The sequence below is a fragment of the Eumetopias jubatus genome, unplaced genomic scaffold, assembly GCF_037043125.1.
Source record: "Eumetopias jubatus isolate StellerSeaLion01/CBP00866 unplaced genomic scaffold, mEumJub1_p1.0 scaffold_1, whole genome shotgun sequence".
In the NCBI taxonomy this organism is placed as follows: Eukaryota; Metazoa; Chordata; class Mammalia; order Carnivora; family Otariidae; genus Eumetopias; species Eumetopias jubatus.
Window position 1 is genome coordinate 205,174,917 of NW_028274807.1, and position 25,225 is coordinate 205,200,141.

General features: G+C 53.6%; 2 protein-coding genes across 5 annotated transcripts; one reads left to right on the forward strand and one right to left on the reverse strand.

The window, feature by feature from the left end:
- Positions 1–1,114: 1,114 nt before the first annotated feature.
- Positions 1,115–4,811, reverse strand: MVB12A (multivesicular body subunit 12A). Its single transcript, XM_028087228.2, has 9 exons — positions 4,619–4,811; positions 4,430–4,528; positions 4,203–4,299; positions 2,991–3,117; positions 2,546–2,665; positions 2,364–2,470; positions 2,073–2,134; positions 1,699–1,755; positions 1,115–1,501 (listed from the first exon to the last, which is right to left on the reverse strand). The coding sequence occupies exons 1-9, from the start codon at positions 4,706–4,708 to the stop codon at positions 1,439–1,441; spliced, it is 822 nt and encodes a 273-aa protein (XP_027943029.1). The 5' UTR covers positions 4,709–4,811; the 3' UTR covers positions 1,115–1,438.
- Positions 4,812–16,545: 11,734 nt separating this feature from the next.
- On the forward strand, positions 16,546–23,208 carry BST2 (bone marrow stromal cell antigen 2). 4 transcript variants are annotated; one of them, XM_028087103.2, is made up of 5 exons: positions 16,546–17,002; positions 17,801–17,876; positions 18,156–18,202; positions 18,482–18,611; positions 19,776–20,008. In XM_028087103.2, the coding sequence occupies exons 1-5, from the start codon at positions 16,709–16,711 to the stop codon at positions 19,790–19,792; spliced, it is 564 nt and encodes a 187-aa protein (XP_027942904.1). In that variant the 5' UTR covers positions 16,546–16,708; the 3' UTR covers positions 19,793–20,008. The 4 variants fall into 4 exon arrangements, with proteins under 4 accessions (XP_027942904.1, XP_027942903.1, XP_027942906.1 ...); XM_028087102.2 differs by lacking the exon at positions 19,776–20,008 and adding an exon at positions 22,975–23,208 and having other exon boundaries at positions 16,561–17,002; XM_028087105.2 differs by having other exon boundaries at positions 16,566–17,002; positions 18,156–18,216.
- The last annotated feature ends 2,017 nt before the right edge of the window (positions 23,209–25,225 follow it).

Consider the following 25,225-nt stretch of genomic DNA (forward strand, 5'->3'; position numbering starts at 1 on the left):
CTCAGCGGGACGTCTGCTTCTCCCTCTCCCTCTGCCCCTCTCCCCACTGGTGCTGTCTCTCTCACTTGCTCTCTCTCAAGTAAATTTAAAAAAAAAAAAAAAAAAAAGCTCTCCAAGCATAGTGCTTAGTGTTGCCTCTCCCTGAATGCAAGAAGGCTGGAATGTGCCCCTGGAGAAAATGTGTGTTAGATGAGGTTTGCTCAGGCATGAGTTATAGCTCAGATGGTCAGAAGTTCAATGTTAACCAATCAGCAGTATGTATTAAACAAGGTGTCTTAAAACACACACAAAACAAGGTCACGGATTGATTGCTTGAGAAAAATGTGACCAAAGGCTTGCAGGAGCCTACTTCTGTATTTGCTGTGGAATCCAGTATTCCCTGACTCAGTTTTCACTGCAACGTTATAGAACCTAAGGACAGTGAATAATGAAAATTGACTGAATGTATCCATCACAGAGCAGAGAAAAAAGACACATAGAACAGCTTGAAGGTGAAGAGAGCAGGCTCTGGATTCAAATCTCAGCTGTGGGAGCGCCTGGGTGGCTCGGTTGGTTAAGCTTCTTTTGCCTTCGGCTTAGGTCATGATCTCAGGGTCCTGGGATCATCCAGCTGCATCCAGCTCCGTGCTCAGAGGGAAGTGTGCTTGTCCCTCTGCCCCTCCCCCTGCTCATGCTCGCTCTCTCTCCCTCAAATAAATACAATCTTTAAAAAAAGAACATCTCAGCTGTGATCTTAGCTGCCCCTGCCTCAGCTTCCCTATCTGTAAGATGCGCAAAACCAGGGCTTCGTAGCGGGGTGTGGGAACACCAAATGAGATACTGCGCATCAGGTGCTAGGGATTTGATCCCCTCCCCACAATCTAAACGTAACTGAAACTATTATTCCTGCTACGAGCAGTGGCGGAGGGGCAGACCGGGTCTTCTCTGTGATCTACAAGCCCACCCAGTCACTCACTGAGCCCATCTCCCCCTCTGTGGAGTATTCTGGGGGGGGGGGGCAGCCCTCCCCGATTTCGCTTACCGGGTGGGCATCTGTCCCCCATCTCGTGCTGGCTGTGCGTGGCAAAGACCTCGAGCCACAGAGGACCCGCAGCAAGGATCAGGACTCCAGACAGTGGGCAAAGGGTGGTGTTTATTGCCAGGAGGACGCCTGCGTGGCCTCCGGGCACCAAAGAGTTTTGACACAAATGATTTGAAGGCACTGGTTTCCATCCAGCCCCCACCCCTGCCCTGCAGGGCCCCGGGGGCGAGAGACCCCAACACCAAGCAGACCGGTCGGTCTGGCTCCTTCACCAGGGCTGTGGCTCTGTTGGGTGACTGAGGCTGTAGAACGCCCTGCACCGCCAAGGTTCCCAAGATGCTGCAGGGTGGGGTTGCTGCCAGTCCCGGGGTGTCGGGGCTGTCAGGCAGGGGGCTCTTCCCTGGAGCTGACCAAGAGCTACGAGACGCTGGGGGGTAGGCGTGCAGCTGCAGTCTTCTCCACCACGAAGCCGTAGTTATACTGGGGGGCAGTGTTGGGGGCAAGGAGAACACAGAGTGAGTGAGGGGCCACAGCGGTGCCTGAGGAATGGTGAGCGGGTGAAGACAATTAGGGACTTAGCGAGCTCCAGCCCTTGGGAGATGGGGTATGGCTGGGGGAGACCGGGGTAGCGGGAAGGTGGGGGTCCCCCAGCACCCCATCCTGGGCCCCACACGCACCTCCTCCTCAATATCTGCCAGCGACTTGATGGTCAGATCAGCGAAGGTAGAGAAGGCCTGGTGGGCAGAGGCAGGTCAGTCTTGGGTGGGGACCCTAACCTGGAACTCCATTCCCTCATCCTCAAGGAGGGCCTCCCCCAATATTTGCCTGAACATCCCCTCATCCTTCCTGCCACAGCCTCCTACCACCAGCATCCAGTTGTTCCTCCCGATTCCCCATTCTGGGACTAAGACCCTCCAGCTTCCGGCCTCCTCCAACCCAGGAACATGGGCCTCTGTGCTGGGGCACTGGGTACACGGATGACCCTCTGCATCCTGACCCCTAGGAAGGCAACTGGCAGGGGCAGACCCAGGCTCCCTCAGCAGAGACTCACCAGGGGGCCACAGCTCTTGCCCTCGAACCGGGGGTGCAGTGTGAAGGGAACACCATCCATGGCTGAGGAAAGCAGGTAAGGGTAGGGGCTGAGACACAGGGAGCTTGCGGCCTGCCTGCAGTCCACCCCAACCAGAGAGGCCCAGCCCCAAACCCCAGGCTCTCCCCCGTCTTTGCAAATACTGGGGAGGCCCAGGCCTGGTTCCAACCCTGGCCCCACCGCTTCCTGCCTAACCCACCTTGAGCCAGTCTTGCCCCACCCCCGTGCCTCAGTTTCTTGCTCAGCACTCACCTGAGATGCCGTAAAGGTTGGAGGCCTCATAGATGGAGTCGTTCCTCCGCAGAGTAGACGCCCGAGAGCCTAACCTGGACAGGGTCCGCTCTGGAAAGCCACCCTTGCTGGTGGAGGCAGGACAGCACAGGTCAGGCCTAATTCCCCCCACGGCTGCCCCACTGCCAAGCCTGAGCACTCACCTGGGCTGGGCAAGTGGGTCCAGGGAGAGGCCCCGCATGTCCTGGCTGAGAGCTCGGGGCTTGGGCACCGGCCTTGGGGCCTTGGCCTTCTTGCACCAAATGGCAAAGCCCCCCATGTCCCTAGAAGGAGAGAGAAGTAGGGAGGGGTCCTGGCCCAAGAGGAGGACCCCAGCCCTTTGAGGGATTTGCCTTCTACCTTAGCCCTTGCCCTGAGCAACATCCGAATTAATATTGCTCGGTCCGATCACAGAACTGTGCGCTTCAGACTCATCAACTCACTCCTCACAAGAACCTTATAAGACTGATACAATTAGCCCTGTTTTTAACCTGTGGAAATTGAGGCACAGGGAAGTGACAGAAGGCACTCAGGACAGTCCCTGAGGGTCAGCAGGGCAGATATGGGAGCTGGAGGGCAAAGGAGGCCAGAGGCTGGGGGTGGCCCTACCCTGCTCGCAGGTATCCAGGCACTGTCTTGGTCTTCCCGCTCAGCCGGACATCGAACACGGCCATGTCTGCAGCCCCCAGGGGCACCAGCTTCACACACATGCGCTTCTTCTTGGACACAGAGGCCTCTGGGGGGGAGGGGGGGCAAAGGAGTGAGAAGAGGGAAGAAGCAGCGAAAGGGGCCGAAAGATGGCTCCAGGATGATGCTGGCCAGGGCGCTGTTTAAGGCAGCTCCCTGGACCGCTTTAGGTCAACGGTTAAATCAAGAATGGTAGAGCCAGAGGAGGGGACTTCATGTAGCCTTTAGGAGCCGCTGGGGCAGGCTTATCTTTGGTGACATGGAGAGGCATTCATGGGGTGACTGTGGGCACCTACAGCAAGGGTGGGCATCTGTGGAATCAGACAGAACTGAATGCCCATCCTGGCCCCGCAAACCTCACTTTTCCTTAGTCCTCTAATCCAGAGATCAGCAAACTCCGGCCCATAGCCAAAAGACGTCCAAAATCTGCTTTTGCAGGGCTTATGAGCTAAGAATGGTTTTCATGTTTTTAAAGGATTGGCCAAGGGGGGTGGGCAATGACACTATCTGGCCTGCAAAGCCTAAACTATTTATTATCTGGACCTGTACAGAAAAAGTTTGCCAACTCCAATATCAACAGATACACCCTGAGAGTCAAATACACACGACAAGTCACAGTGAAAGGCAGGGGGAGCCAGGTGGTTGGAAAGCCGGCGGTCAGGGCTGGGAGGGCAGCACCAGGGCTATAGAAGCCGGAGGAGAGGGCTGGGGAGAGCTAAGCAGAGACCTGAAGGAAAACCAAGCATTAGCTAGCCGGAAGGGTCGCGGAAGGGTGCTCCAGGCAGAGGAAACAGTGTGTGCAAAAGCCTGGAAAGGAAAAGGCTTGGAAATGGCCCGTGGTTCGGCTTGGCTACGGTGTAAGATGTAGCAGGAACAGTAATAAAACAGGTTACAACTCTTACTCTAGGTCAGAGGCTGTGCCAATGTCACATTCTTATGCAGGGCAGGGCATGTGGCCCCGCCCCAGAACAGGGCTAGACTCCACAGCCAATCCGGTCATCACCCAGTGCATCGAGTGGGCGGTCGAGGCTCGGAAAACAAGCACCTGTCGTCCCTCCACCCCTCCCTGGTCCTACCCACAGAGACCCCAACGCGGCCCCCTACCCCACCCCCAACCTCCGACGCGGGCCTCACTGGAGTCCAGGGGGTCGCAGACCGGGGAAAAGCCCGGTGGGAGGGGGCTCTTGTCAACCAGGACCTGGATATCGGCCACCACATTCTCCTGCGGATTCTGAGGGGGAGGAAGGGGAGGACACAGCGACAGTCACGCTGCAGCGGGGACAGCGCGCCTGGCGCAGGGCCCCGCAAAAGGACGGGGGAGTGGGCGGACCCCGGGGATGCCGAAGGAGTGCGCCCCTTACCTCTAGGCTGCCCAAAGAACTGAGGCACAAAAAGTAGCCAGACTTCTGCGCGAAGCTCTTGCCGAAGCTGGCGGGCGCCCCTTCCACAGTGCAGGAGATCTACGGCGTGGACCCGAGTCAGGACCGGGCTCCTTCCCCGACTCGGCCGCCTCTGCCCCCACTAATCCCCGGGCCCCCGACGTCGCTCACCGCACTGAATCCCCGCGGCGGAGGCGCCGAGGCCGACGACCAGGCCAGGCCAGTCAGCGGGGCCGTGTCGGTCCCGGGTCCTAGATCCATCCTCCCAGCCAAGAGCCGAAGTCGGGGACGGCTTCGGAACTCCAAACCGCCGACCCGCGGCTGAATTAGGGTAGGAGTCGGAACTACAAATCCCAGACACCGTAGGGAAGGCGGGGGGGGGGGGTCAAAAGAGCCGTCTGCGCGTGCCCGGAAGACAGCTGGCCAATCGTGTGGGAAAGGGAAGCCACGCCCCCGTGCGTCGCGCAGGCGCGCCCGTGAGCGACGTTTGCGGAAAATTGTGTCGCTACTGTCTCAGCCCCGGCTATTTCCCGATATCCCATCTCTGCGCCAGAAGTCTGGGCTTGCCCTAAACCAGAACTACGCTCCCCAGAATCCCTTGCGGCATCAGCCTCTCCAGAGACACGCATGGACTTCTCGGGGAGAAATGTGAAAAAGCGCAATTCTAGAAGTCATCCTAAACTGAAACTTTCATGGGTTATGCAGCGATTAGTTTAAATAACAAAAAATACGGGCCGCCATGAGCCATGAAATCTTGTGTAACTTGAGGACTTGTTCATGTTATCGGTGGGAGACTCTGCGTTGTGTGAATGGAGTCTCGGTTCTTGGATTCCCCACGGAAGATTTACCCGAGGATCCGCGCTTGAGTCAAGACAGCCAGAAAGGAAGGTAGCAAGCGCAAAGCAGTTCATGAAAAACCGCACACTCTGGAGGTGGGAGAGCGGGCAGGCCCAGAGATGGCAACTGACCTGAGGCTATAGGGGTGTCTTTTTCTATTATGTTTATGAACATAGCTACGGTGGTCGGCTACTGAGGTTTCCAGTCATCTAAGGGACTCCGCCTGCCGGTTGGCAGGGGGAGTTTTTGGTTCTCCCAGGTCTTGCCGGAAGTGTGGCCATCTTCCCCCGCAGAGGGGCATGAGGTGTGGGGGTCGAAACCACAGTGTAAATATATTATAATGAACCTAGGCAGTCACCCTGGGGTACAGATTGGAGAGGCGACCACAGGTTCTGCATCTGTGGTTCTTGGGTCGACTAGCCCGCTGCCACAAGGCCACAAAGAGAGCCCCCAGGCTTCTAATGTGTGACCTATTTATCGCCGCCCTTGCCTCCAGCTCGGGTCTAACTGCCTGCTCCCTCGTTCCCAGACACAATTAGTTTTTTTTCAATGAGATATAAAGTACTTAATATGGGTGCTTTTACACCCCTCAGGGGAAAATATGGAAAATTAGGGAACAGTATTATCTCCTCTTCTATATTTCTCCATTTTCTGCAATATCATGGGTTGGCGCACTTCTAGCTCTTATACGACCTGTGAGCTAAAAATGGTTTTCATATGTGTAAATGATTGAAGGGGGGGGGAAATCAAAAGAGTACTTAGTGACGGGGCGCCTGGGTGGCTCAGTCGGTTAAGCGGCTGCCTTCGGCTCAGGTCATAATCCCAGGGTCCTGGGATCGAACCCCGCATCGGGCTCCCTGCTTGGCGGGGAGCCTGCTTCTCCCTCTCCTTCTGCCTGCCTCTCTGCCTACTTGTTCTCTCTCTGTATCTCTCTGCCAAATAAATAAATAAAATCTTTAAAAAAAAAAAGAGTACTTAGTGACATGTGAAAAATATATGACATTCAAATGTCAATGCCCATAAGAAACAAACATCCTGGGATGCCTGCCTGGCTCAGTTGGTTAAGCATCTGCCTTCTGCTTGAGTCATGATCCCAATCAGTCCGGCATTGGACTCCTTGCTCAGCAGGGAGCCTGGTTCTCCCTCTGCCTGCTGCTCTGCTCTGCTTGCGCTCTCGTGCTCTCTCTCTGACAAATAAATAAAATCTGAAAAAAAGAAAAAAAGAAACAAAAGTCCTGGAAAAGATGACCCAATAATGAGAAGGGGTTGCAATTAGCATGGGGGTGGCTTGCTTGGTGGCTGTCTGGCTGCATTGGAGGCAGATACCACAGCAGCAATCTAAGCACATGCGAGATAAAACACAGACTGAAATAATGACTCCCAAAAAAGTAACCATTTTTTTCCACCAGGATTCCCATGATCCAAACCACTCATTTATTAAGTCCCTTAGGCCGGGGGTGGGATCACTCAGGGCATTCACATGTGTCCTCATGTGCTTTAATAAAGATGATACATTAGCAGACTCATCAGATGTGAACACACAACATTCTGCTTGGATAATGGCATGGGTGCCTCCTTGCAAGACAGTCATAATGTCCAAGTCTGTCCTAATTTGGCGGACAGCTTTTCTCATTAGGGACATTTCAGGGTTTACTAGGACAGGCTTTTTTGGCTATCGTTTAAGGCTTTACTGGGTGAACTTAGTAAGGGCGTCCATGTGAGCTATAACTTCCTCCAGGCCAATGGACGGGACAAACATGGCGACCAAGTGATCATACCAGTGGAAAACAGTGTGCCCATCTGGCCTTGAGGAGAGGGAGATTGGCAACTTTTGTTACTGTGGAGCAGATTTCTGGGAGACCCCAGGGTGTGGTGGCCCAACCACCCAGGTGGAAACCAAGCCAAAGATTTGAGCCACACAATCATTGGGTCCCATTTGGATTTATGTCACAGTGATGTCCATCCCATATCCCTGGTGTACTTGGGTTGGTTCTGTTCAGAGTGTTGTTGTTGTTGTTGTTTCTGTTCCCCACATTGAGGTACATGAGTGCTCAACTGTCTATAAGCCAGGGTAAGCCACATGAACCCATCCCGAATCTGAGTGATGCCACCTAAGGCTCTGAGAGTGATATTTTTGGGACCCTTCGGATGGGCTGCCTGTTTCATTCAATCAACAGAAAGAATACCCAATGCCCAATGTTATTGAGAGATGTGCCACAGGCCTGAGTTCTGGATCAGTATTGGTAATATCAGCTGAATTAAAAGCACCTGTCCTAGCTTATGCTTCCTTAATGTACTGCTTGAGTGCCTTCTGCTCCTCTCCCTGGAGGAGTGGTATCCACCACAGCAATCCTGACAAGTTAAAGAGGGGTGGCTGCCTGCATACCCACCACTGTGGATTAATTCCTTTGCCAGGCACACAAATGGGCCCCCTGTAGAAAGGTATTTCCCTCAGGTGCCCATCCTGCAACAGGACACCCCAGGGGCAGCAGAAGTCTAAGGCCAAAAAGACAGATACGTAGTAGAAACTTGTATGGGGAAGTCTTGTCAATGTGGCTGCAGCTTTAGGAACCTGGCCGGGTTGTGCATATCAGACCAGACCTGGTGGCTGGGGAGGCAGTGCTGTCAGGTGTGAGGAAATGGGACTAGGGGCAGGACGTGCTCAGGATCCCTGTCTTCTCCCCTCTTTCTGTGGTGCATGTTCCATTCCAGGTATAGTGGGTTTCTACAGAACTGGCTTAACAACAGGACAACAGGATCCCGGTGGAGATCGAGTAGATACCCCTCACCCAGGGGGTGAAGTAACTCACCCATCGCGGTGGGACATCCCATTGTAAATTCCAGTAGATAATGCCCCTCCCAGGCGGGATGGGGCTTGGTGTCCTCAGCAGCCCAGCGCATTGATCCACCGTGAGAGTCAGGGCAGTCGTTATCTCCGGAGACTCCAATACCTTTTTGGAATTGGGTGCTTTGGCAGGGGTCCCCAGACTGGTAGATGGGGTGGTTGGTTGGTCATTCAAATGCATTAAGCCTGCAACAATCCTTTCGTCCACCCGGCCAAGGTGGCTTTACCTGTTAGTGATTTAACCTGCTGCTTTAATAGTCCATTCTTCCTTTATCCCAACGCTGCTGCTTATGGTTTGGGGGTGGGGGGATGGAGGCTCCATTCACTGTTCTTCTGCCCAGTCTTGCACATCATGACCCTTAAAATGTGACCCCAATCACTGTCTATTTGATGAGGATTTCCATACATCATACTCAGTTTCTCTAATCCCCTACTGGTGACAGCCTGCTTTGCATGGTGACGGGGGAAAGCTTGGGTTAGGCCCGATGCAATGACCTTGCAAACCAAACCATAGTTAAAACCCCCACTCAGGGTGCCTGGGTGGCTCAGTCGGTTAAGCATCTGCCTTCAGCTCAGGTCATGATCCCAGGGTCCTGGGATGGAGACCCACATTGGGCTCCCTGCTCAGTGGGGAGTCTGCTTCTCCCTCTCCCTCTCCCTCTGCCCCTCCCCCTGCTTGAGCTTACTCTCTCTCTCTCAAATAAATAAAATCTTAAAAAAAAAAAAAAGACCCCTCACTCAGGGGCGCCTGGCTGGCTAAGTCGGTAGAGTGTGTAACTCTTGATCTCAGGGTCTTGAGTTCGAGCCCCACACTGGGTGTGGAGATTACTTAATAAATAAAATTAAAAAACAAAACAAAACCCTCCCTCAGAGGGAAAGAGCCAATGTAATCAACTTGCCAATGCCTTACTGGTTGGGAACTCCAGCGGATGGCCCAGGACAACTCCTTTGGCAGTTGTCTTAGGCATTGTTCTAGAACATAGAGGACGCAATATTCCATTAACCAAGTCACTGGATTTCAAGGGCAATCCGGTGTCCTTGGCAATACACCATCCCGCCCAGGTGTCACAGTGGCCACTCTTCCTATGCACCCAATCTGCATTATCTACTGAAAGGTTGGTGGCCAGGGCCCCTACCTGGGCTGGGGCATCAGCTCTCTGAATGCCAGTGTCGGGGGGGCGGGCGGTGTTCAGCGCCTGGATGTGGAAGACAGTGAGGTTGCCTCGTCTCCTGCAGGTGAACCCAGACGTCTTTCACATACCCTGACCCTACAGAGGCTTTTTCATGATCATCCACCTCTCAGCTTTCCCTTGTCCAAGCCATAGGGTTCATTCTTTTAAAACAGCCCAACTATCAGGGCTAAGGGTTAACAGGGCTTCTGAGTGATCCATCACCAGCCAGATCACCAGCCAAACCAGCTCTGAGCTGAACCCACTGGCTGCTATGGTTTGTTCCTGTTTCCATTCAGATGGTGTCTGTGGAGCTGACTAATGATGGTAACTCATGTGGGTAGGCTCCCCCAACTAGAATATTCTGTACACCAGGCATCAGCGGAAATGTGCTCTTGCTCCCTACAGGCCACGGGGGCCACCACAGGAATAGGGGCGGGGATATTTGGAGGATCTAAATCCTCTACAGGGCCTAGCAGCACCTTCTTTCTATTTTTTTTTTTTTAAGCACCTTCTTTCTAGATGCCGTGGGCTGGTAGATAGGGTGCTCTGGTGCTGCAGATAGGCATGCCTTAGTCAAAGTGGGAGTTTGAACCAAGGTGGAGGTGAGTCAATGGGACATGTTCTCAACCCACCCCTTGCTAGGCAGACAAGTTCTTACCGTGATGTGCTCTCCCCTCGTGAGAGGCTCAACCTGAACAGCGGTGCCTGGGTCTTGAGCTTCCCGCGGGTTCACCACACATCCTCCGACTCAGATGTTCCAGCAAAGTCTGCAGAGTGTCCCATAGCAGAGGCAGGTCTTTACATGTCAGCATCATATCATCAGTGTAATGGGCCCGTTTTATGTATGTGGGGAAGGAGAACAGGGACAAGTCTTGGGCTACCATCCCATGACATACAGTGGGATTGGCAGATAGCCTTGAAGGTGTTGAAAGGTCCATTGTTGTCCCTCCCACATGAAGGCAAATTGAGCTTGTGTCTAGTGGCCAGGGGTATACTGGAAAAGGCATTTGCTAAGTCCCGCTCAGCATGATACGCTCATAGGACCGTGGCCAAGGTATCTAAGATGGTGGCAGTGTTGGGCACAGCCACATGGATGGGGGACCACACCCTGTTCAATTCTCAGTCACCCGCCAGGAGCCGTCTGTTTTTTCTACTGGCCATATTGGGCTGTTGAAAGCACTAGGGGCAAGGTGCAGTTCTTTTTTTTTTTTTTTTAAGATTTTATTTATTTGACAGAGAAGAATGAGAGAGCATGAGCAAGGGTGGGGGGCAGAGGGAGAGAGAGAAGCAGACTCCCCGCTGAGCAGGGAACTGACGTGGGGCTTGATCCCAGGACCCTGGGATCATGACCTGAGCCGAAGATAGATGCTTAACCGACTGAGCCACCCAGGCGCCCCCAAGGTGCAGTTCTTGAATAGTGTCTCCTATTTCTTTATGCCCCTTGGGCATAAAGCATATAGCATTTGACAGTACCACTCTTTCGTGGCAATGGCTGGCTTCCACAATTCACCGTTAGAGGCCTGCAGACTTTGACCTTATAGGATGTCAGTGCCCAGCGTGTTCTCTGGTACTGGAGAAAGAAAAACCTCAGATTCTCCATACTCTCAGGGCGCCTGGGTGGCTCAGTTGGTTAAGCGTCTGCCTTCGGCTCAGGTCATGATCCCAGCGTCCTGGGATCGAGCCCCGCATCGGGCTCCCTGCTCCGCGGGAAGCCTGCTTCTCCCTCTCCCACTCCCCCTACTTGTGTTCCCTCTCTCGCTCTCTTTCTGTCAAATAAATAAATAAAATCTTAAAGAAAAAAAAAAGAATTTGCTGTACCTTTTCTATAGATTTCCAGGGCCCCATGCCCAGGGAGGTCCCCCTCATTGGGCCAAGCCTCCCTGCAGGCTAGAAGAATCTAATCTATAAGGGAGTGAGTTCTTTTTTTTTTAAGATTTTTTATTTATTCATTTGAGAGAGAGACAGAACACAAGCAGGGTGAGCAGGCAGAGGGAGAGGGGGAAGCAGGTTTCCACTGAGCAGGGAGCCCGATGCAGGACTTTGTCCCAGGACCCTGAGATCATGACCCAAGCCGAAGGCAGATGCTGAACCGACTGAGCCACCCAGGCGCCCCAGGGAGTGAGTACCTTGAGCTCCCTGAGCACCACGCAGGGGCCATCAGAGGGCAGGGTGTGTGGTGGTGCTGCTCCTTTTCTTGGCCTCCTGCCCAATAAGAGAAACTCCATCGCCCCCTGGATCCCATAGGTGCACTACCCACGCCTGGATACTTTCCCTGGCCTTTGGCTGGGATTTGGCAGCCATTTTGATAAGCTCAGCGGGAGTATATTCTCTTACCTTGCACATTTCCTGAACTGGGAGCTGCCCCACTGGCTAGGACTGCTGTTGCTTTCATTGGTAGCAGGGGTCCACTACCCAGAGGTCTGCAGCCTCCTAGCTTTGCAAAACAGCATGCTAAAGTCTCCAACTTAAGGCCTCTGTGCACATTAGCCCAGCCAGTGTGTTCAGGACATCCCAGACTCACGCGGCAGTCCACAGGCATCTGACCTACAAGTAAGTCACCCCTCCCCGCATACAGACTGATGGCCAACTTGGCATTTTCCCTGCAGGTGCCTCTTCCCCAAGGCCCATTCCTCTGGTCTCCCGGCTGTCTGCCCATGGTTGGCTCCCAACCTCGGGAGCTCCCCGGGTGAGATCTGAAATTAGCCCCATACACAGAGGGCAGGGAGAGACCGAAGAAAAAGGCAGACTGCTCCAGATCAGGTAGGTGGCAGGTTTAATAAGGAGGGGAACTTAACTCATGAGGCCTGTCTTGGGTGGCAGCAAGATGGGGAGATCTCTTCACCTGCCCACAAGAATCTTAAGAGTTTCTGCAGAGACCTCAGCAGGGTTCACCCACATATACAGTCCAGATGGTCTCAACAACACCTGGCCCTCTCTCAAGGTTGTGTCCTTGAAGTGGTTCCTAGTGTGGGAAAAATGAGCAGAAGGTGCATTCCAGGGACGGGGAAGGGGGTGAGGAGCCTCCAAGCACCTGGATCCAGCTCATTGATCAACCAACCCGCACATCTGCTGGATGACCTTCTCCAACAAGAAACATGCTTTGAATGCCAACACGCAGCCCTGGGGCCGGGCGAGAGGCCGGGACCAAGAAGCAGACGCTGACTGAACCGTGGACCCGGGGAAATGGCCACAGTGGGTGGAGGTCACCCCGAGCTGGCCTGTCCTACCAGGTGCTGCTCGGACGGGGGCAGGAAGGAGCTGGAAGGAAACAGCATGTCTGACATGTGGAGAGCTGAGCGTCCAGTCCCTGCAGGGGCTGGAACAGACTAAATTCTGGATTGCTCTTTAGGGAAAGTGAGAGCCAGGGAGCCATGCGTCCCCAGGGACCCAGTAACCCCACTCCTGGGAATTCAATCTAAGGAAAGACCACATCGGATCCACAACTTCTCAAAGGATGACACGGACGGATGAACTGACAGGGCAGTGGGGAGGAGCCGAGCACTGAGCTAAGCGCCTGTCACATCCTCGGAGCAGCTGGGGACAGCCGCGGTCACAGCCATCCTACAAGCCAGCAGGCTCAGCAGGTGCAGAGCCCCAGGGCAGTGCAGGGCTGAGCCCAGCTGAACCCAAACCTGCACCAGGACCAGGCCAGGGCTTCTCCCCGGGGTTGTTCTCTGCGGTGGGGCCATCCTGGGTGCTGTGGGGTGCTGAGCAGCACCCCTGGCCTCCACCCACCAGATGCCAATAGCACCCTTCCACTCAACCGTAATATGAAGTTCATGACAATTGAAACTGTCTCCAGGGGCTCCTGGGGGGCACAGTCGGTTAAGTGTTTGTCTCTTGGTTTCCGCTCAGGTCGTGATCTCAGGGTCCTAAGATCAAGCCCCACGTAGGGCTCCGTGCTGAGCATTCTCTCTCCCTCTCCCCCTCCCGTTCATGCTCTCTCTCAAATAAATAAATAAATAAATCTTTAAAAGGAAGGGAAGTGAGGGGCAGGGAAGAAGGAAGGAAGGCAGGAAGGGAGGGAGGAGGGAAGGAGTCTCCAGATATCCCCTGGGGACAGAATCACCCCTGAGTGAGAACCCTTGGGCCACCGCCTTCCTACAAGCCTAGAGATGACCTCTGTCACCCACCCAGGGTCATGCACAACTGAAAACATCTCAAGAGTAAGGCATGACACAACAAGGTAAGGCGTTTGGTCAACACAATGAAATATATGTGTGGTTTAATGAACAGTAAGAGATAAAAGAGCTGAGTGGAAGGAGCGGATTGTGGATGACCTTTTTGTCCTTTACGAAGTTTGTTTCTTGGGTGTCCCTACATTGTTCTCTCAAGATGAACCACAAAAAGAAAAAGCCCCGAGTGTGTACTCTTCCATCCTGCCCCAGATGTGGGCTTAGGTGTGGCTGCGCCTGCTGACTTCCTTCCACAGAGCACAGCTCTCACGGGGGCTGGGGGGGGGGAGTAACTTCGCAGTGGAGACACCCGACAAGGCCGACTCAGCCAGGTGATCCAGGTCAACATCACCGTGAAAAGTCACGCTGATGGGGCGCCTGGGTGGCTCAGTCAGTTAAGCATCCGCTCTGGATTTTGGCTCAGGTCATGATCTCAGGGTTGTGAGACTGAACCCCGAGTCAAGCTCCACACTCAGCGTGGAGTCTGCTTGAGATTCTCTCTCCCTCTGCCCCTCCGCTCTGCATGTGCTCTCTCTCACTCTCAAATAAATAAATAAAATCTTTAAAAAAAAAAAGGTGTCAGAGAAACTGGAAGCGGGGGCCTGTGGGAAACAGAACGCCACAACAACCAATGGTGCATGTTCGTTCAGACTCTGAGATCTCTGAGAAAACTCGAGATTGCAGGGTTAAAAATAACCGGAAAGCAGGCACCTGGGTGGCTCAGTCGTTAGCTGTCTGCCTTCGGCTTGGGTCGTGATCCCGGGATCCTGGGATCGAGCCCCTCATCTGGCTCCCTGCTCCGCGGGAAGCCTGCTTTTCCCTCTCCCACTCCCCCTGCTTGTGTTCCCTCTCTCGCTGTGTCTCTCACTGTCAAATAAATAAATAAAATATCTAAAAATAAATAAATAAATAACCCGAAAGGATCAGAGTGAAATGCCCTTGGGATGTGCGGGGTCTGTTCTAAAGTCCGCAGCAGAAGGTGTTTTGTAGATAGGAAGCCAGCTGTTAAACAGCACACCGTGCATTCCCTTCTTTGTTCCCTTATCCTGTGTTAAGGTCCCAGTACAATGGTGTTTACAATGAATTGATCACAGCCAGTTACAGATTTCTTTACTCCTTCTCCACTCCCATTGCTTCACTTGACTAACCCTGTGTACGTGGAAGAATGTGCCTTATTAAGCCCCTGCTGTAAATCATTATAGACCTATATCATTGTAGAAGTTATAGTAGATTATGGAAAATAAATCTCGGGACCTCTGGCTGTTCGTTCGGGGTCCCCTGTGCCTCACTTTACTGTCGTCTCTTTTTCTCAGTTCCTTCGCTGCCCCAGGTCCACGACTCTCAGAGGTCGACAGGGGCCTACAGAACATTTTTGTACGTCTTCACTATTTTTCTGCAAATCCAAAACTATCCTAAAACAAAACAATCCTTAAGAAGAAGTAACAAAGCTAAAATCATACAAATGGCAGCCTGTTTCCATTGGGATTTTAGAGGGAAAAATTTTTTGTTGGCTGGGCTGGGACTAGAGCGAGGTGAATAAGGCACTCTCCTCAGTTGCAAAATTTAGGGGCGCATTGAAAGGTTTCATTTTTGTCATTCCCATTTTACAGATCCAGAAACCGAGGCTGAGAGGAAATTGCTTGTCCAGGTCCTACAGGAGGCAGGGCTATTCACACGCAGCCTTGGCCTCTGACCTGCAGCTGTGATCCCCAACTGACCCCAAAGTCTGAAGGCCAGTACCGTGCGAAATCAGCTCTGCCGACGGTCTTGTGTTTGCCCTTGGGGTCCTGGCTAGGGAGGGAGGGCCCTTTTCAAGCAACACCCAAGCTCCCCCAATCCTCTTCAGCAAGATCATCCCTCATCCCTTGTTCTTTGGCTGCTGAGTGGCTTTCATGGGGGACTTCTAGGCAGAGCACATCCAGCGGGGGCCTGGAGAGGCTTCTCCCTTCTGGGAGGTTTGGGTCCCCGGCTGTGGCCCTGCCTGCCCACCGGCCCTGCTCACCACAAACCCTGGAAATGGCCAACACAACAAAACCTGGGCTGGAGTCTGCGCTGTGGGCGGGCAGTAGCTGAAGAAGCCACAGGAAAAGCACATGACAACCTCTGCCTGTCACAGGCAGCGGGTGGGAGCCTCTCATCAGGCTGATGTCCAGCAGGAAGCTCTGGCTCAAGCTCCCTTCTGAGGCCTCTCCCTGGGCACTCCCCAGGCACTTTGGGTCCAGCGTATCCCAAATGGACTGGACCATCTTTCCTCAAAATGTGCTCCTCGCTCCATGGCCATATTTCACTGTTTTTCACCCTTCCTCCTGCCCTGGCCCACACATCCCCTGAGCGCCTACTGGATGCCAAAGCACTTCACTAGAAACTCCTCACCGCCCCCCTCCCCGATGAGGCTGCTCCTGTTATTGCCCCATTTTACAGATGGGAAAACTGAGGTTAGGAGGGTTTACTTGGGGTCCTGGGATGGCAGAGGCAGATTCTAGAAGTAGGAGCGTATTCCCTGTGGGAGCCAGGATGAAATCCTGGCGACCTTCTCTGTGGGTTGGGGTGGCCCTGGTGGCCAAATGGAGGAACTGCAGCCTGTGTCCTGGGGTCCCATGGCATAGGCTTCCACTTCCCCAGCCTTCAGTCCCTCCTCAGACACCCTCCATGGTTCCCTGTGGTCCCCTTGGTGGGTGCAGGGAGGCTAGGTGAACCCCTGCTGGGTCACCACCATGGAGAACACTAAACACAAAACCTGGCCTCCGGGGTCAGAACCAGGCCCCGCCCCCAGTCATCTCTCAGCCTCAGTTTCCCCAGCTTGGAGCTGAGCCAACGACAGTTGCTGTCTCTTCAGGTCCTGGGACACACAAACACAAGGCTGACAGGCATGAGACCCTCAGTAACTGCAGTTGTCACCCTCAGTTACATGCGGGAGAGGGGGCAGGAACTTGAGATGGGGTGTCCCCCTACCCCGGGCAGCCCCAGCTCCCCCCTGCCCCCCAACTGGAAAAGCTCCAGGTTTCAATTCAGCACAAACAACCCAGCTTTTCCCTGGGAAATTGAAACTGAAAGCTTAAACCATTTTCTGCCTGCAGATGGCCAATTCAAGAGCCTCCAGGTCAGAGGATTCTCTCTGACCTTGTCATTGGTCAGGATGGCCCCTATGCTAATAAGGGGGTAGCCGCAGCCACTAGAAGGTTCCAGCGTCCTACCTCCTGCCCAAACTTACTACATCCAGGGGCAGATCTAGATGGCACCTACCTTTTATCATTACTTGCCTGTGCCCGTGGCTGACAAATCAGAGTCAATGCTGCGATGTAGGAGGCTGGGGTGGCTGGGGGTCTTGGGGATCCTGTTGGTGCTGGGTGTGTTTGTGTGCCTGATTGTCTTCGCTGTCAGGGCCAACAGCAAAGCCTGCAATGATGGCCTCCTGGCAGAGCAGGTGTGTCGCAATGTCACCTGCCTCCTGGAGCTCCAGCTAAACCAAACCCGGCAAGACTTACTACGGACCATGGACCAGGTTGCCACCTGCCACCACACTTTGGTAAGCGACTGCAGCTCCTGGAGAGGGCCCAGTGCTTGCGTGGCCCCCACAGGTCTAGATGGAGATGGACATAGAACTTGAAACTGCCCCTGGACCCGCACAATGGGAGTTGAGTTTCCCTGCTGGGGTTTGGGGCACCGCTAAGCTTTCTCAGCAGTGCTGGTGTGGGGCAGGGCCTTTAAAACTCCCCCCAGAGCACCCAAATCCCCACTAGGATGTGGGAAGAATCTACAACCTGTTATGGGAGAGCTAGAAGTTCCTCTCTGCCCCAGTCTTGGGCAGCAGAAACCCCGTCTAGGTTTTGGGATGGGGACTTCACCACGTCCTAAAGAAGGGTGGGGCTCTTGATACATCCACTCCATCCCTGAGAGACTGTGAAACTTTCACATGGGTCCTGATATGGGGGACCTTGAAACTCCCACGGACATCTAACTTGGGCTTGGAAATCCCCGTGTTCTGGGTTTGGGGGAGGACGTCTAAATCTTGGGCAATAGCCCACGAGGTCTAAGAGTTTCTCCTAGGATTTGGGCATGGGGAGCCTCCAAATTCCCACGTGGGGGGCCTCAAATCCCCTATTTCGAGGATCACATCCTTAGGTGCCCTGGGAGAGTGGGAGGTTGTGGCCATTCTTGGAGGTGGGAGACCGGGGTGCAGGGAGGTTTGGAGGGAAACCTGAAAGGGGTTTGGCCCTGGGCCCCTCTGACCATGGGGCCTGGGGAAGAGGTCCAGGGCCCAGGCCAGCAGCTACCCGGCTCCGCAGGCCAGAACGCCAGTCTCTGACCCTCCCCTCTGTCCCAGGTGAACGTGTCAGCTTCCCTGGAGATGGAGAAGGCCCAAGGTCTGGAGCAGCTCATCCAAAAAGAGGAGCTTCAGGGTAAGAAAGCACAAAGCCAGGGTTCCATGGAGGGGGATCCGGAGGGGTGGGTCAAACATTGAAGTGGGGTTGTCCCAGGGTTGGGATCGCCGGGGAGTGGTCAGAATCCAGTGGAGGGTGGGAAAGGAGTACCCCAGGTTTCCAAGGTGGGGTGGCATGAGGGCGGGGCTGGAGGCGGTGTCAGGTCCTGGGGTAGATCCTGGCGAAGGATGTGGCTGCTTGTCACGCCGTGTCCAGCCCACCGTGCTGACACAGCCCCCTGATTCTCTCCCGCCTTAGGAGAGGTTGAGAAATTGAAGCAGAAGCTGCAAGAAGCTCTGGAAGAGGTAGAGCGACTAAGGTCCGAGCCACAGCCCCTGACCACGACCCTTTCACCCATCCTTCCCCCAAGACCCAGGACTCCCTTTGCTTGGAAAATTCCCATTGCTCAGGGCGTAAAGTTTGAAGCCCAGCCTTGTCCCTCTGGTCACACAAGCCTTGAGTGGCCACTGCCCACTCTCCTCCCCACTGATGTGGTAGGGGGGGAGGGGAGATTCTGAGGGCCGACAAGGCCAGACCTGGTGCAGGCCTGGCAGCTGCCTCAGTTGTCCCCACATCTTCCCCAGACAAGAGAAGGAGGCCTCGAGCAAGGAAGGGGAAACCAGCTTTGGCAGCTCCTTGCAAGCACTCAGCCCCTTGATGGTCCCTGTGTACCTGCTCCTGGGCCTCATTGCTCTGCTGGCCTGAGGCCTGCCGGTAAGAGGGGGGTGGCCTGGGGTGGAAGAAAGCTGGGGATGCGAGGGAGGGAGGGAGCCCGGGATAGGCCAGGGTCTGGGGAGGTGGCCTGCCTACAGGGTAGCTGGCAGGGCACAGAGAAGGGTCTTGGGGAGGGAAAGAGGGCTCCCTGAGTGGGGAGCTGGCCTGGAGCAGGGCGGGGCCACCTTCTGCCCCTCCAGGCCACCCTTAGTCCCTCTTATGATGTCTCCCCTAGCCCACAGCCTGGACTTTCCCCTTCAAGGCTTCCCTGACCAGACCAGTTTTGAGGGAGCCACATGGCAGCATGGTTAGGGGGAGGTGGGCGAGATAGCAGTGCGGTGGGGGACAAGAAGCAGCCTCAGGGTTGGACCGGCAGGGGGCTTGGCCCAGGGTTGCCTCCCCCCACCCACCGACTCGGCCTCCCCCCAGAGCTGGGCAGGGCATAGTGTGGCGAGTGCTTATTTCTTGGTTTCGTGGTTTCTGGAAGCTCACTGACTGCTGAGTCTTTGAACTCCAAAAAGTAGACGCCCCTTTTAGCGGCAAAGACTATACTCTGAAGTTCCTGGAGTGAGTGCCATTTTGTGACCCCCATGCATCCGGGGCCTGTCCTACAGCTGAGGGTGGACACCCATTGACATCCACACCCACGCTTCCCTGCTCCAGAATGTTCCCAGGAAGCCTTAGGGTTTGGGCAGGTACCATCTCCCTGCCTCCCTGGCCCTCTTCACTGGGATCATCATACAGGACTCTACCCCCTCATCAGCACTCACCGAGGGCCGAGCACTCTACTCATCTAGTCTCATCTCCCCTCCTGTCTTCACTGCATCTTCTCCTGATGCCTGGTCCAATGGGGGGAAACCCAGCCTGTGGTAGGGCGGCATCCTGCCCTAGTTCCCAATCCCATCCCACAGACTATTCGGGGCTGGGATTCAAACCTGGATCTGCAGACACACATAGGCCGGGCCCTTGTCACGGTGCTCCTCCCCACCCCAGCCCGAACTCGTATTCCTCCTGCAGTACCCAGGTCTGGGAACCCCTCCTCCAGAGAGTCTCTCTGCTTCTTCCAAATTCAGAGCTGCTGTCTCGATAGACTCTTTGTCGACTTTCACAGACCTTCCCAGGCTCTGTCAACCCTTCCCCCTCTGTTATCTCCCTTTCTCCAAGTCCTTCTAGAATCCTAACAATTGTCCAGGCCATTTCCTGCCATTGCACTGGAGCCGGGACCTTTGCGTCTGTTAGCACTTTTGACTTTTGTGCTGCGTTGGGCTCTGCCGTGGAGCCTGCCCTGGGTGCTGCAGGATCTTGAGCAACTTCCCTGGCCCAACCCACCAGAATGCCTGTACCGTTACCCCACACACACACCCATTGTGACAATAAAAAAATGCCTTCAGACATTACCAAGTCTCTCATGGTGGTGGGGGCAGGTTCACTTCCTCTGAGAACCTCTGCTCTAGAGGTTTTCCTCACTTCCGTGTCCCCAGCTTGCAGGACGGCCCAGGAGGAGTTCACTGGGTTACTTTAGGATGGCTGAGTCATTTGACCCCTCAGGAACAGCCCCCCCATCTCACAAATAAGGAAACTGAAATCCAGAAATGTTCCCGGACTTACTCGGGGCTTCTGAGCTGCTCAGGGAATTCTGATTCCCAGAAGAAAACCCTTCTCACGTGACCTCCTGGGTCCTCCCCTCAACCTGTTCCTGAAGCCGCAAAGGCAAATATTCCAGAGATGGGTTCTCATTGGGAAGGAATATGAGCTTTATTCAGGAGGCTGGCCACCTGGGGAGAAGGCCAACTCCAAGGTTTCTGCCTGACCCAGAAATTTTTCAAGGAATTTAGGGCAGTTAATCTGTTAAGGGAGTGCAGTGGCCTGTGATAATTCTTAATTATGTGCAGTCTTAAGGTGCCAGCTACACACGTTATTATGGTGCTCACAGGTCGGCAAGGGATTCTGGGTTCTTGGTTCCCTGGGGTGGTGCAGGAGAGCCTGGTGACGTGCAGAAGTGCTCTGTTCTTTCTAGGAAAGAGTGCAAGATCTATAAATATACGAAAAAAGGTTTAGTTAATCAGTCAGTCAGGCTAAGGGTGCTGGCTAAAACTTAGTGCATACTAGACCAGTCGGAGGGGTTGAGGTGCCTTCACCTCCACCACCATCCTCAACTCCCACTCCCAGCTAGGGCTACCAGAATGTCCCAAAACAGTGCTACCCCTCCCTCCGCCCCCCGTGCCTGGACTGTGTTTCCATGGTGATGGGGGACAGGTTTGCCCAATATGATGGATTCAACCTGTTCAATTTCTCCTCCCAAGCCCCCATATGTGGCTGAGTAGAAACTTCTCTCCTTCCTAAAAATGCCCCTGTAGGGGCCAAGGGCCGACTGCCCCAAGATGGGCCGCTTTGGCATGAAGACTATATTGAGTAAAAAACCAGTCAAGGGGCACCCGGCTGGGTCAGTGGGTTAAGCGTCTGCCTTCGGGTCAGGTCATGATCCCAGGGTCCTGTGATCGAGTCCCACATCAGGCTCCTTGCTCAGCGGGAAGCCTGCTTCTCCCTCTGCCTCTGCCACTCCCCCTGCTCACTCTCTCTCTCAAACAAATAAAATCTTAAAAAAAAAAAAAAAAAGGCAATCAAGGGGCACCTGGCTGTGTCAGTCTGTAGAGCATGCGACTCTTGATCTCAGGGTCGTGAGTTCGAGCCCCACGTTGGACGTAGAGCCTACTTAAACAAATCAAATATTCTGATTTTAAAAATACAGTAAGGGGTCCCTGGGTGGCTCAAATGGTTAAACGGTTAAACGGTTAAACGTCTGCCTTCGGCTCAGATCATGATCCCGAAGTCCTGGGATTGAGCCTGGGCTCCCTGCTCAGCAAGGAGTCTCCTTGTCTCTCTCCCTCTGCCCCTCCCCCTCCAATTGTGCTCTCTTTCTCAAATAAATAAATGAAATCTTTAAAAAAATAAAAAATAAAATAAATAAAATAAAATAAGCAATCAAAACCCAGCAGATTCAGGAAGCACTCTTTCCTCGCTCACAACTGCCTAAAAAGAATTTACACAGAGGACCCGCCCCAGGATGAGAGCTCTCGCCAATAGATTACTACATCATATTGTGAACTTGATATGGTAGACAGGGAGAAACCCAGCAAGGCCTATTTGATCAAAATCTTCTGTGTCCCATTCTTTCTGAGTGGCTCAGCGTATACTTGTTTACTGAGCATTTACTCTTTTTCATCTTCCTATGAATTGTGTTCCTTCCCTTTGAAGTCCCAAACCCCTACTCCCTCCTTTCCTTAGTTTAGAATGACATATGTACCTGATTTTGCCCGTCTTTGGAAGTTCCTTGTCTGTGTGGATTCCCCATATGTATGAAATTAAATTTTATTTTCTCCTGTTAATCTGTCTCATGTTCATTTGATCCTTAGTCCGGCTAGAAGGATCTAGAAGGGGCACAGGAAATTCTTACTCCCTAACACCACTTTTCCCTCACTGGCTGTGACCCAGTGGAGGGTTGAGAAGTCAGGTCAGGGCGTGTGGGTGGCTCAGATGGTTAAGCGTCTGCCTTCGGCTCAGGTCGTGATCCCAGGGTCCTGGGATCGAGTCCCGCGTCGGGCTCCCTGCTCCTTGGGAGCCTGCTTCTCCCTCTGCTTCTCTCTCTCTCTCTCTCTCTCTCTCTCTCCCTCCCTCTGTCTCTCATGAATGAATAAATAAAATCTAAAAAAAAAAAAAAGTCAGGTCAGAGGGATCCTGCGGGTCTGTGCGGTTCCATCTCCAGCAGGAATCCGGTAGTGACCAGAGGCTGCTGTGTGACCCTGCCCTGTGCCTTGGCCTCTCTGGGCTCTGGTTTCTTCCTGTGGAATGGGGGCACGGGAAAGGGGAAGACACCACTCACATTTACTGCACGACTACTGTGTCCATGCGGTGGCAGTAGGAAAGAGGCTTTGCTTTTTAGGAGCTCCCCTAGTCTGATGGTGGAGGCAGCCAGGACTCAAACCCATAAAAGGTGAAATTACAGAAGAGCTCAAAGAGCTAGTCAGAAGGGGCCTGGAGTTAGTGGGGGAGGGAAAGGGCTCTGGAGGAGGAGATACATGAGTCAGGGGTAGGGGTGGGAGGAGTTTATAAGGAACTGTTAGCTGGGCAAAGACAAGGGGAAAGTGTGCTCAGGTAGAGCAAAGGGCGAACACAGAGGCCCTGTGGGGGGGGGCGGTGCGAATGTGCTTGCCAGAAGAGGAGGTCAGAAGGGGGTCAACAAGGAGAAAATAAAGACATAAGGGACTTGCAAGGTGAAAGGATTCTATGCAAAGCCCCCTCCCCAGCCAAGCTTATAGGCAAAAACTCACAGGCGTCTGACGGCCCTGACTCTCTGTTTTTCCAGGTCATGGTGCCCCTTGTTCTCAGAAGACAGACCACCACAGGACACCTGGGTGCCTCCATTGGTTAAGCGTCTGCTTTCAGCTCCGGTCATGATCTCCCGGGGTCCTGGGATTGAGCCCCACATCAGGCTCCTTGCTCAGTGGGGAGCCTGCTTCTCCCTCTGCCTGCCGCTCCCCCCGTTTGTGCTCTCTCTCTCTGATAAATAAATAAATAAAATCTTTAGAAAGAAAAACTAGGCCATCACGACAAAGCATATTCTTTTCTAGCGAGTCAGCAAACCACATCCCAGATGAGCCCCGGAAAGAGCTGTCCCCCCTGCAGAAACTTGTCACCTCCTGATTTTGATCAAATAGGCCTTGCTGGGTTTCTCCCTGTCTACCATTTATTTATCTATGGGGCCAAGCAAGTGTCGACACCCTCCTCACACATCCTCCCCCAGGGGCACAGCTGAGCCTGACATCTCTCTCCATGTCTGGCCCCTCTCCTCCCTCGGAAGGTGAATAAACTCTGTCCAGCTCGTGCTCCACTCTTTGCGCAATTCTTTGCCACCGGGCTCACCGGACACCCTAACATCATCTCAAAGCTTTCTTTGAGGTGGGTGGGGGGATGGGTTAGCCTGCTGATGGGTATTAAAGAGGGCACGTTCCGCGTGGAGCACTGGGTGTTATGCACCAACAATGAATCATGGAACACTACATCAAGAACTAATGATGTAATGTATGGTGATTAACATAACAATAAAAAAGATGAAAAAAAAAGCTTTCTTTGAACTTACCCACCATCCTGAGCTTCCCACTACTTGCCCTCTACTCTTTCTATCTCCCCAAAGACCCCTCTCCCTCTCCCCAGTTCTCCCCACTCAGACTTCAACTCTGCTGACCGACCTCCGCTTTTCAACCCACCCGCAGGTGATCCTCCCTTGGCTCCTCCACAGCCCCCCTCCTTCCCCTCAAGACCCTTCGGCACCCCTTCCCCGCCTTCAGCCCTTGTCTCCACGTCGCTGGATCCTTCTCCCGCCCACACGCCCTCTGGCCACCCTTACCAACCTCCCAGTGCTCCCAATTCCCTCTTGGCGAAGCAGCTGGAGCAGGGGGCATGGTTCGGGTTCACGTTCCCTCCTGCACGCCAGATCTCTCTCTTATAAAATCTAAGCTTGGCTCTTTTTCACCCCATCCCTCCAGTGTCATGGAGGGACCTATATGTTATTCTCTCCACCTGTACCATCCCAGAGGAAAGAAACGGAATTTGGCCCAAGGCTACTGAATGTGCTGATGATCTGAGCTGCAGACAGCCTGCACAATGCGCTCCCAGCAATGGGGCCGTCCCCTTGGCCAAGCCAACTTGGAATTACCACCCCTCCTCTGGGGACAAGGTCAAACTCGACCACATGGTCTCCATCTTCTAGAAAGCATGAAATGGGCAGCTTCTAAACAGGTCAATTAGGAAAGGTGAAGGGAGATCACCCAGAGATCAGATAAAAACCCTGCCCTTTTCCTCACTCACTTCACTGAGACTCTTCAAAAACTCACCGACCTTGATCCTAACTCTCATGCAGGAAAATCGATCCTGGCTGCGCATTGCATCTCTCAGTCAGCCCCAGACATTAGGAAGAAAAAAAAAACACCTTAAAAAACTGGATAAAGCCCACAAAACCATCAATCCGAAGTACTGGACCAGGCCTTCAAGGTTTTTTAACAGCAGAGAGGAGGAAATCAAAGAGGAAAAGAGAAAAAGATCAAAAAACGATCTCAGGCTTATCAGCTCCTGGCTGCTGCCCTCACTGGAGCGATTCTAGAAAAGTCTTACCATGCTGGCTTGACCCAAACATTCAACAAACCCCCTCCAGGAGCTTGTTACGCTTGCGGTAAGCCTGACCACTGGTCCAAACGGTGTCCCAATAAAAAAACAAAGACAAAAAAGGGCACCCAAAACCTCTTGCCCCGCCTGTAAGCAGGTTGGCCACTGGAAGGGTGACGACCCCATCCTCAGAGTTGGGGGGGGCACCTCCCAAAACCTGTCCTCAGGGCCCAAATAGGGGAGAGGATCAGCCATATCCCCGGTGGCTGATCTCTTGGGACTTCAGGGTACGGACTGACACACCCCAGGATCTCCCTGGATTTTCAGGACCCTCTCTTCCCTCCCCCATCTCTGTTGTTGGGGTTGATGGTGTTCTTTTTTTTCTTTTTTCTTTTTTTTTAGATTTTATTTATTTATTCATGAGAGAGGGAGAAGCAGGCTCCCCACCAAGCAGG